Genomic DNA, 11,091 nt, shown 5'->3' with positions numbered 1-11,091 from the left:
AAGCTAAATTACACAAAAAAGGTGAGAATCCATTTTTGTATCATTACTAATGATAACAAGATTTTCCAAGAAATTACTTGATTATAACAAAAAACTTTCTAAAAACATCCTTAATCATAACATAACAAAAGACTTGCAAAAAACATCAACTTAAATTACTCCTATGAACAATGTGATACATTAACACTTAATCAGAGTAGTTAAATGTGATGAATCTCAATTTTAGATGATCCCCCTATTTGAAAACAATCATCCTCTAAAAGTACTCACATACAAGATATGTTTTTGTAATGGAACTTTGAAATCAATGGACTCAAGAAATGATTTCATTGATAGAATACTCAAAACACAATGACAACCATAACATAGAATGTAAACTAGATTCAAAAATCACATGAGATATTGCAGTTCTAATTGATAACAAAATTCAAAACAGAAAGAGATCATAAATCAAAAACCCTAGAACATCTATTCTTCAGTAGCAGATTCACCACTCTGCTTGTTGTGCTTCCTTGCATACCTCTGGTTCCTCAAGAACTTGGGATCCATCTGCATCACACACATAGTTTCAACAAAATAATCATCAAACACCATTACTTCACTCTCCAAATAGAAAACAAACAAACATTTTTTTTTAGGTTTTCATCCAATTCACTAAAACATGATGAAATTCACCCGTATCCATATCACAACAAAAACCATAAACAATCAAATCCCAATTCCAGAATTAAAGTGTACATGATTTGATTCATAATTTTCAAAAACTTCTTTTGTGTATAAAATACTACGACAAATTTCGATTTTGCTAAAAGCGTACATTGTAATCCATCAAGCATCACATCGCATTTTTAAAAATCTACATGACCTATTAACGAAGAACAATCGACCACTCATTCAAGCTCAAAAATCAAAGGGAAAAGCTTAAAAATCTTACTCCTTTGGTGGAAGTGTGTCTGTGCTTCCTTGGCTTCTTGATACCGTTCCTGTGAGCCTTGGCCGACTGGTTATGCGCGGTGTGATTCTTCGACTTGGCCATCTCTCTGGCACACTGTTTACACCAAGAATTAACAAATCAACACACAAATAACTAGGAAAATACGGAGTCCGCTTACATACAGATCCCCGAAAGCTGGAAATAAGCTAGTAAATTTGGAAAAGGTTAAGAGAAAAACCTGTTACGTTGCAGCTCCTGAGAGATTAGGTTTTTCAGTTTTTCACGATCGACTGAAACGAGGATTTGGGATCGCCGTCTCTTTTTAAAAACCCTAATTTGCGGCTCTTACGAAATGGGCCTCATAGATAGGGCTCGGCCCAATATTTGTTGAATTTGTGACAATGTTCTCAAATACATCAAAGTTGAAATATAGTATATATATATTTTTTTTACTGTGTAACATATTTGTTGAATATGAGGGTTTTATTATTTAGATAAAACCAAATTGTTCAATTGGATAATTTGGGTTGGATATTTGAATTTTTAAATTAGTTTTCAACAAAACCAAATTATTATTTTGGATTGGTTTTGATTTATAAAATAAGAATCGAATAGTCTTAAAAAATTGAATAAACATATATATATATATATATATATATATATATATATATATATATATATATATATATATATATATATATATATATATATAGTTATTCATTATGTAATTTATTTATTTCAAATAGGTCCAAAACGTTTCACCCGATAAAAAAAACATTAACATGTATTTTCTCTAAAAAGTTTTCTATCTATAAAATATTTAACTATGATATATCTTCTTAGTAATTATTTATAAAGTTCAAATCACAACTAAGTAATTTGTTTTCACTTCTTGTATAAAGTTGAGTAATATTATAATTATATATCGTTTTAAAATATTTCGGTTTTTGAAAACTGAATTATAAAAATCGATCCAATCGAATTGTAATCGGACTGGACAAGATCGGATTTGAATTTAGTTTGGACTATTCGGATCCATGTTTTGAAAATCGAAATCAATTTAGATTCACTTAATTGGATCAAATCAATCTGATCCATCCAAAAGAAAACCCATAATTCATATGATAGCATTTTTTCCGAATTGTTTCTTAAATTAGTTTTTGGAAAATTATACAATGTAATTCGACTTCATTTTTTATTAAGCAATAATTTCATTAGCAAGTTATACTAAACCAATGTAGGTTTGAATGGTTTGACCATGCATACTTTCAAAATTATCAGGGGGAAGAGGTAATAAATAGCAACATGGTATTTATTTTTCCCTCGTTCTTAATTGTTTTTCCTTATTATGATATTTCTAAAATATTATCATTAGTTGTGAGACCAATTTATTATATTCGTTAATCTAAAAAAAATGTTAAATATAAAGGTCAAAATATTTAAAAACCTTAAATTTATAAGAAAATAAGAAAATAATGATTTATTATGATGGAAATGTTTTTTTTAGAACGACAAATCTACTCTACTCCTAAACTACTCCTAATTCCACTTATGTCTCTAATGAGACTTATTCCCTCAACCTCAAGGAGGGAGGGCAACACCATTTAACTAAAGAAAAGAAGCTAATTAGCCTTAATTTTGAGAATTTTGAAATTAAAAGGTAAATTTCTTAATGAAATTAATATCCTTTTATTCCTATATTTATTATAATTATTACATTAACATATTATATGGAATTGAATAAAATAGAAAAACTCATAAAATGATATATGAAAAAAAAAATTAATTCAAAATAAACATAAAATGACATTTAACAAATTGAATGAGAATATGACAAGTAGCAAAAAAAAAAACGAGTAAACTTTTGTTTTGAATTATGATTACATGACACAAATTAACATGTTTTTCTACAATGTTAAAAAAAATAATGGGATGACTCATTATTGCGAGTGACAGATCACCCATTCCCATATATAACAAAGAATGATTTGGAAGTACAATGTTGTCATAACAAAAAAAAAAATTAAAAATTAAAAAATTAAAAACTACATTTTATGTCTTGTATTTTGCCCATTTATTACTATAGGTTAATGACGAGCGAAATTATATGTTTGTCAAAGCATATAACTTTATTTGTTTACATCAAACATTCATTCACCTTATTATTACTTTACTAAACAATAATAGCATCAACTCCTCGTTTCCATTCCCATTTTTTCTATATCACATCAAATCATTCTATAAACTTTAACACAAACAATTTACTCAAAACCATCGTGCCCTCTTTCTCATAAAAATACAGACAGACGAGCAGACACAACTTGCCTCATACTTTATGCATTTACAACAGTCAAAACATAAATACCAACGTCTTCTATTTCTCCATGTCAGTTGGAGGGTCAAAGCTCTCATTATACTCGATCTGCAAAAAAAAAAAAAAAAAAGTCAAATAAATGAAAGTATGTTATTTATTGCATTTAAGCACTAGAATACACATACGGATGCTTGGATGTGTTGTAGCTTCATTTTTCTGTATTCTTCTTGAGCTAGTTTTGATCTGAACATGGCTTGCACCCTAACAACCGATCTCTCAACACGCTCTTCAGCTTGCTTCCTGCTCGCATGGAAAAATCCTTCTTCCCCATCAACATTCTCTTGCTTCTCATCTTTATCAGCATCCACTTGAAGACCCCGAAACCCTTTTCGCTTCAATCGCCAACGTAATATCGCTTTCTCAAGCACTCCAACCGACCACACTATCTTCGTATACTGCCTTCTCACTTGATGTCCTCGAAAAATTGCCTAGATTCAACAAACACAACATTAATCACCAAAACAACAACACTCTCCCAATCTCATGATAAAAAAACGAATCTGAACGACACAGGACTGAATCTCAATCTCAGTAGATCGTGTCAGCAAGGCCACTCTGTCACTTACAATAACCTGTCAAACTTACTTGAATTCTTATGGCTTGACGACGTTTATTTAAGAAATCTTTTCTTATCTTCCAAGTACGGAACCTATACTGTATCCGTACAGCAGCCGCCATTTGTTTTTTCGATTCATGGTTCCGGAAGGCGTGCTGGATCCTCATGGCGGCTATAATACACCGAGCTTCGTCTTCCGGATTGGAAACTTCCACTTCTTTTGTCTTGAGTTTAAACGACTGCTCCCTAAACGCCGCCTGTATACGGGCGGCAGCATCAGCGGCTGTTCGGTAGGCCGCCAGGGTGTCTTTTAGATACTGCTCCTCTTCGCTGACAAGGATTGATGACGTGTCTGGGACAACGGGTTCGTTAGTTGGGAATGTGCTTTGTAGTGAGCCGCTAACGTTTCCGGCTAATGTCATGGCTTCAAAATGTGCCACGAGTGCCTTTTCGGCTAGATATGCAGCTAATCCTTCGTACCCATTTTTGGATGCCAGGTCAGCAGGTGTGCATCCACTTGGGTTTTCTGAAGTTGGGTCGGTTACTAAATTAGGGTTTGCCCCTACCGAGAGAAGAGATGCCACCATCCTTTGCCTAAACATTATTAAAAAAAAGTTTTGAAAATTTTACGAATGAAAGGGATAAATTCAACAAATAGTAACATACTTTCATTTATTTGTCTGCTATACTTCTATATCATCTTACTTTCATTTTTTTCAATTAAAGCATTGAAATTTCGGTTTTTTAGGCATTGTACTTTGAGAAATCTACCCACATATAGCATTGCACTTCCAATTATAGCATTGTGCTTTCACTTTTTTCTTATTAAAACATTATAACTTTGAAGAATCTATCCAATTATAGCATTCTACTTTTTTTTTAAGGAAATTACACTTTAAGAAATGTACTCAATTATAGCATTGTACTTTCAATTTGTTCTAATTATGAAATAATACTTTGAAAAATGTATCAAATCGTAGCATTGTAATTTTGATTTTTTTTTTCTTATTATGACATTATACTTTGAAAGCTCTACCCAATCACAACATTCTACTTTAACTTTTTTCTTATTAGAACATTTTACTTTGAAAAATCAACCCAATTATAGCATTGTAACAGGGTAGATTTTTCAAAGTACATTGCTATTTCTCACGTTAAACCCTTATATGAATAGAATAACACACAAGAACCATACCTCCCATGGTGTGCAGCCCAATGAAGAGCAGTCCATCCAAATTTATCACGAAAATCTAAGGACAACCCAGACCATGAATACGGGTAAATCGCCCAATTATAATCCAAAATTGCACACAAATGAATAACACCTTGACCTTCATCATCACGAACAGGAAGCTTCCCACCTTCCAACACTCTTTCCAAAAGCCACTCAAGTAATCTATTTTGCAATGTGAGCTCCATTAAGCTATTTCTCGCTCGTTCAAAAGGTACTCTTTTTTCCATAATCGACTTCACCAAAAAATCCCAACTATTCACAATATGACGTGTTTTTTGTGCGAATATTATCGCATCCTTCAAAGTCTTTTGTGGTATTTTACTTGATAAGATTTCTAGACTCTTGGATGTGGAGAAAAGTAAATGAGCTAGTCTCATATTGATTTCGAGTTCTTGCCAGTCTGGCTTCTCGTTGACAGGTGTCGGTAGATTAGTGGCGGGAGGAGGAGGAGGAGGACGGAATTCGAATTCCATCACCTGACTGATGGGGTTGTGGCAATCAGAACTCAGGAATAGATTCACGATTCCGGGGTTTTGTGGAGGAATCATACACCGAAAAACTCCGGATTGAACAAATTCTAATTGAACAAAAGCATCCCCACATACACAAAATATATTCGAGTTCATTAGGTGGATATACTTTTTGTTAAAATCTCCAACCACTAAAATCTGCAGAAAAGAAACACAAATATAATACATTATGCTATTTCCTTCACTTTGACATTTAATTCTTTAGAAAGTTTTTTTTTTAAAAAAAACAGTACCTTTGTTTCTTCATTTGTTAGAGCCCATGAAGGGGAGACATCGGTTATGTTGAAAATTTTATCAGTGGAATTGTTATCACCATTGAAAGGTGTGAATGGATGTTGAAGTGGATCATCTATTGATCCAGGAGAATCTGTGATGATGTAATTCATCCATCTTCCAAAACTTTCTTGTGTTGGTAATCCATCTTTATGCATTGTGTTTAAGACATCAATGCCTAAATTTGCAATTTGAGCATTTTGTCTACTTACATTGTCAAATGATCCGTTTGATATATATTGGTTAGTTTGATCAAATTGTGCAACATTTCCTACAAATTAATAGATCCACACATGTAAATAATTATATAAACATAGTCCTTTATCATCAACAACCTTTCATGTCTAATACAACTAAAGGGATTTTTTTTTTTTCCATTAAATCAGATAGAAACAACACATAAACCAAATTCATTACCTCCTTCAGATCCACTCAGCTTATCAGAAGTTGGAATCACAAGCTCATCCCATTCTAGTGTGTTAATTTCATGAATTCTCATCTCATGATTTATTGCTGTCTCATTAGGCTCTGTTGAATCCCAAAAAAAAAGAGAAAAATACTTTAAAACATTTACTCTTCATTGTTCAAGAGAAGTGTTTGACTATTAATCAAAGTTTTTTTGATGTTCATTAATAAACTTACACACCAGTAAAGTACACCTGATCAACCCCATCAATTTCTTCTGAAAGATTTGATGAAGTAGGTGGGTCCGAGCTAGAATTGGAGTCAACAGTCAACCCTGGAGACCCTTGCAACTGCATCATATGTTCAGGCAATTTTCAACAAATATGTTTGACTATTTTTCATTAATAAACTTTTTATGTGAACATACCTCTTGAGTGTCACGATAATGAACAAGTACAATATGTTCCAGATTCCTGTAACATAATGAAATTAAACAATGATCAATATATATATATATATATATATATATATATATATATATATATATATATATATATATATATAGAGAGAGAGAGAGAGAGAGAGAGAGAAGGAACATATTGAAGATATGTATTGTAAATATCCATGAAATCTTGGATTGTTGCATACTTATCAAGAAGCCAGTAACATCTACGAACAAAGGTTGACCGGTCTTCACCATGTGCATAATAGACATGAATTCTTTCATTGTTTCCAACCTGTATTAACAGCAATGAGAGCTTGTATATAATCACAAAGTTTATAAAGAAAGAACAATATCTGCAAGAAACTAATGCTATATTGACTATTCCACACAAGAAACACGAAATAAAAAGGTAAAATCATGTATAAAAACTAAAACACACCTTCAAGTGTTCATGAGCTTCTTTTACAGTTTTTCCATCTTTTTTCTTTTTCCAGTTATGCCCATCTTTCCGGAAATTTCTTAGCATCTTCCGATCAAATAGGACGATAGTGCCACCTATTAGATTGCAAAGGAAAAAAGATTTATCTTCCAAGCTATAAAGCTCAAACGAAATTACAATCATAACAATTACACATAAGATAATAAGAACAGTAGTAAAAAGTGATATTAGAGAAGGCATCATGAGCTTTTTATAATTACTTGAAGGCAAATTAACCGGTTTCACACTGATGCTGAAATGCTTGTGGTTATAAAGTACTGCATGAATCTCATTTGGACGAAGCCATCTTGTCTTTGCTTCCTCCATCATGTTGGGCACATCCAAATCTGTTAATGGAGTTAAGAATCAGACTCAGTAGGAAGTAAAAAATGAACTTAGATAACAATTTTCCTCAATTTCAGTTAAAACGTAAGCATAAACAACAATTTTAGCAACAGAAAGGGCGTGTTTGGATGTGCGTTTTGAAAGTGCTCTGATTATTGTTACCTCGATTTCTGGAGTTTGGATAACTTATCAACCTACTTCTGCTTATGATTATCGTATTATTAGGGCTAAAATAATATGTTTCAACAAAATTGATCATCAAAGAGTAGAGTAAAATTAGTTAATTAGCAATCAGAATCTGTTTGATCGGTCAATACCATGAAAAAACGATTATTACAGTTTCAAGAGCAGAACCACATTTACATACCATCCGCATTTGATTACAGTCAATTACAAGATCACATATTCGCTTACAAAACGCACATCCAAACACCACCAGAGTCAAAAATGTAATCCAGTATAGAAACGAAAACCATATACGCATAAACTAGAAAAGGTCAGAATCAAACACACACCTTCCATGGTTTTGAAGCCATGAATCTCTGAACCAACGAGTCCGGACACCGCAGGTTCCATATCGGAGAAGGAACCTCTAGTTTTTTTAGTTAAATCCAAGGAATATACAACGAAGCTTCAAAAAGTAGCCAAGTTCAGTAAGATTGATTGAAGTCCGGATCAACAATATAATATTCAATTCAAAATTCTACCAAAATACCTAATACCGTATATCAACTACCCCAAACGAATCACTAGGATTGACTTTCAGTAGCCACAATTCCACAAATCAGGAGCAGAATCAAATTATTAGTAAAAACCTACAGAAACGCAAGAGAAGAGAATAACCCAAATCGATTATCTAGAGTATATATAGAGGAAGGATATAAACTTAATCAAATCAACAATTGAAATGGTGAAGACTCGGTTGAGCAGTCAACACTCTGTTTTCTCACCGTAGAAAAAAGAAAGTGTTCCTTTGGAATTGTCGGTAATTTGGTATAGGGTTGATGTGTAGTTGTACTTTTAATGAAGGTCTATGTGTAATTGTACTATTAAAGTATAGGTTGTGTGCAAAAGTTATTAAAAATGTATAAGTTCATAATTATATCAATTCAAGGTTGTTACAATATAAATTTATGATTGTTATATGTTTTATAAGTTTGTATCAAAATGAACAATCCTTTAAATTTGTTTGTAAGGTCTGATTATGTTGTATTTATTCAAATTAATGTTGATTAAGAAATCGATTGTTGAATCAACTTTAATTTTATAAATAGCATTATGATTTGTATAGATGCAATCATGCAAACTCCAAGAATTAGAAAGAAAAAACGTTTTAAATGGAAAAAGCAAAAAGATGAGTGTGACCTTGTATCGTTAAAGACACAAGATCACGTGTATATCATTACGATTGGTTTAATTCAATAATGTATGAATTAATAAAGTTGTGATGTTCTACAAATCTTATTATGATCTTAATGTTTGATTGTTTGATTGCGAGTTGTGATGTTTTATAAACCTTTTTGATAAAGTTGTGAATGGATAAATTTTATGGTTTGATTTCAAACTTGAAAGACATTTTTTTATATTAATATTGGGTTTTTTTAGTAGAAATAACGGACTTTTTAAGGTTTAAAAAATAAAGATTTAAGTGTAGGGTAATTAAAGATTAATAATGTATGATGAGTCTTGGATAAAATTTAGGTTTCTAGTGGAGATCCTAAGATCTTAGTCCATATCTTGCTTCATAATCGGTCTTAATATTCTAGATTGTTATTTTTGTTTATAAATTCTTAAAATTATAAAGCCATAAATAATATCAAGATCTTTAACAAACATAATTTAATTAAATTCAAGGAAAATCCACTTATGACTTTTCAAAATTATTACAATACTGTTTGGTTTGCTAAAAGTTAAGAGATAATATATAAAATGAACTATAGAATTTCATTGAAGGTTTCAAAACATTATTTAATTATAAAACCTTTAAAGTATGTCATAAACCTTTAAAGTAAGTAATATTTATATCAAGATGACCAAAATGACAAGAATAACCTTAGGTATAATTGTTTGATATTTAAAACTATAAACATAAACTCTGCTAAAGAAAAGCTTATACCAAAAGTTTGGAAACAAAAACAAAAGTCATGAGCACCTCGCAAGTCGGAAAGGAAGAAGTGGGGTAAGTGGGTCGTTGTGGTGTGAATGTGCATTATCCCAAATCTTTCAGATTTAAAAGCTGATAGTATATATTATCCATGAGTTTTTGAAAAAAATTACGTGTTTTACGTTAAAAAATAAAAATTGCACTGGTGGCGCAGGTATATATATATATATCCACGGAAGGTTCAATGTATGTACGAAAAAAAATCTACGGAATCAACATGTTGGTTTTTAATAATCAAATGCTAAAAGTCAAGACACCGGTGGGCAATGGCGGACACAAAATGTTTTAGCATGAGTGGCATGAAAAAAAAATCTAAATAAATCTAAATTAGTAGTGGCACTCGTATTTTAATCCGGTGCACCTAATATAAAAAAAACATAATTATTTTTTTACACTACGTGTCGGAATCGGGACAGTGGCCCGAGACCTCCCGGGCTCTACTAAGATTCGCCACTGCCGGTGGGTAACTTTTTTAACAATATATATATATATATATATATATATATATATATATATATATATATATATATATATATATATCATAATAGTCATTTTTATAGTTTTGTTCATATTTACGTAACTTTTTTATTTTTGTATTTATTTGACAAATTAACTTGTTATATGTGTTCGCATATTGTCATTGTCACCGGCTATAACAGATGACAATGGTAATATCTGAACAAATTAAACAAATTAAATGGTTAAATGTTGCAAAAAAGAAAGTTGTCTAAATTTGAAGTTAATAAAACTGGTTAAATGATCATTGTCATTGTCACTGTCTATAACAGATGACAATGGTAATATCTGAACAAATTAAACAAATTAAATGATTAAATGTTGAAAAAAAAAAAAAAATTGTCTAAATGTGAGGTTAATGAAACTGATATATCAACAAAGTCGTAAACATAAACTCTACGAAAGAAAAACTTATACCCAAACTTTGAAATAAAAGCAAAAGTCATGAGCGTCGGAAAGGAAGAAGTGGGGTAAGTGGGTGGTTGTGTGTGAATGTGTATTATCCCAAATTTGTCAGATTTAAAAGCTGATAGTATATATTAGAGTAAATTATACGAATGGTCCTTATGGTTTGGGGTGATTTGCATGTTTGGTTCTTAAATTATTTTTTTAACTAGGAATGTCCATACAATCTGTTTTTATTGCGGGCTTGGTTCCTGTCTTACCTAAAAAGACTACTTTGCCATGATTTTTTAATTTATTTACATAAGGTGGGATAGGTAAGGTAAGTTCACGTGAGGCAGAAGTGGGGTTGGGGTGCGTTTATTTAAATAAATTAAAAAATCAAGGGCAATATAGTCTTTTTATGTAAGATAGGGACCAAGCGCGCACAAAAAA

General features: G+C 31.4%; 2 protein-coding genes across 6 annotated transcripts; both read right to left on the bottom strand.

Annotated features, from left to right (window-relative positions):
• Positions 1 to 308: 308 nt before the first annotated feature.
• LOC111880128 (60S ribosomal protein L29-1) lies at positions 309 to 1,326 on the bottom strand. Its single transcript, XM_023876526.2, has 3 exons — positions 1,173 to 1,326; positions 935 to 1,048; positions 309 to 549 (listed from the first exon to the last, which is right to left on the bottom strand). Exons 2-3 carry the CDS (start codon positions 1,034 to 1,036, stop codon positions 469 to 471), a joined length of 183 nt encoding a protein of 60 aa, XP_023732294.1. The 5' UTR covers positions 1,037 to 1,048; positions 1,173 to 1,326; the 3' UTR covers positions 309 to 468.
• Positions 1,327 to 3,118: 1,792 nt separating this feature from the next.
• Positions 3,119 to 8,571, bottom strand: LOC111880130 (calmodulin-binding transcription activator 6). Of its 5 annotated transcripts, none has more exons than XM_023876530.3 (14): positions 8,525 to 8,571; positions 8,290 to 8,389; positions 8,090 to 8,205; positions 7,451 to 7,576; positions 7,191 to 7,306; positions 6,955 to 7,043; positions 6,734 to 6,779; positions 6,548 to 6,656; positions 6,319 to 6,429; positions 5,862 to 6,172; positions 5,060 to 5,766; positions 3,894 to 4,458; positions 3,434 to 3,736; positions 3,119 to 3,356 (listed from the first exon to the last, which is right to left on the bottom strand). In XM_023876530.3, the coding sequence occupies exons 3-14, from the start codon at positions 8,148 to 8,150 to the stop codon at positions 3,309 to 3,311; spliced, it is 2,592 nt and encodes an 863-aa protein (XP_023732298.1). In that variant the 5' UTR covers positions 8,151 to 8,205; positions 8,290 to 8,389; positions 8,525 to 8,571; the 3' UTR covers positions 3,119 to 3,308. The 5 variants fall into 5 exon arrangements, with proteins under 5 accessions (XP_023732298.1, XP_042756725.1, XP_023732296.1 ...); XM_042900791.1 differs by having other exon boundaries at positions 8,297 to 8,389; positions 8,525 to 8,540; XM_023876528.3 differs by having other exon boundaries at positions 8,090 to 8,389; positions 8,525 to 8,547.
• Positions 8,572 to 11,091: the final 2,520 nt, after the last annotated feature.

Source organism: Lactuca sativa, chromosome 1 (assembly GCF_002870075.4).
Source record: "Lactuca sativa cultivar Salinas chromosome 1, Lsat_Salinas_v11, whole genome shotgun sequence".
NCBI lineage: Eukaryota > Viridiplantae > Streptophyta > Magnoliopsida > Asterales > Asteraceae > Lactuca > Lactuca sativa.
The sequence above is the reverse complement of the archived record's forward strand: the minus strand, read 5'-3'. Positions and strand labels throughout refer to the sequence as shown.

What these genes read in the sequence shown, in the direction of transcription:
- LOC111880128 (XM_023876526.2), bottom strand. Translation starts at nt 1,036, where the DNA reads ATGGCCAAGTCGAAGAATCACACCGCGCATAACCAGTCGGCCAAGGCT. An exon ending in GACACACTTCCACCAAAGGA is followed by an intron (nt 550 to 934) that starts GTAAGATTTTTA and finishes TGTGTGATGCAG; the next exon opens with ATGGATCCCAAGTTCTTGAG.
- LOC111880130 (XM_023876530.3), bottom strand. Translation starts at nt 8,150, where the DNA reads ATGGAACCTGCGGTGTCCGGACTCGTTGGTTCAGAGATTCATGGCTTC. An exon ending in TGTTACTGGCTTCTTGATAA is followed by an intron (nt 6,780 to 6,954) that starts GTATGCAACAAT and finishes ATTATGTTACAG; the next exon opens with GAATCTGGAACATATTGTAC. An exon ending in TAACAAATGAAGAAACAAAG is followed by an intron (nt 5,767 to 5,861) that starts GTACTGTTTTTT and finishes TCTTTTCTGCAG; the next exon opens with ATTTTAGTGGTTGGAGATTT.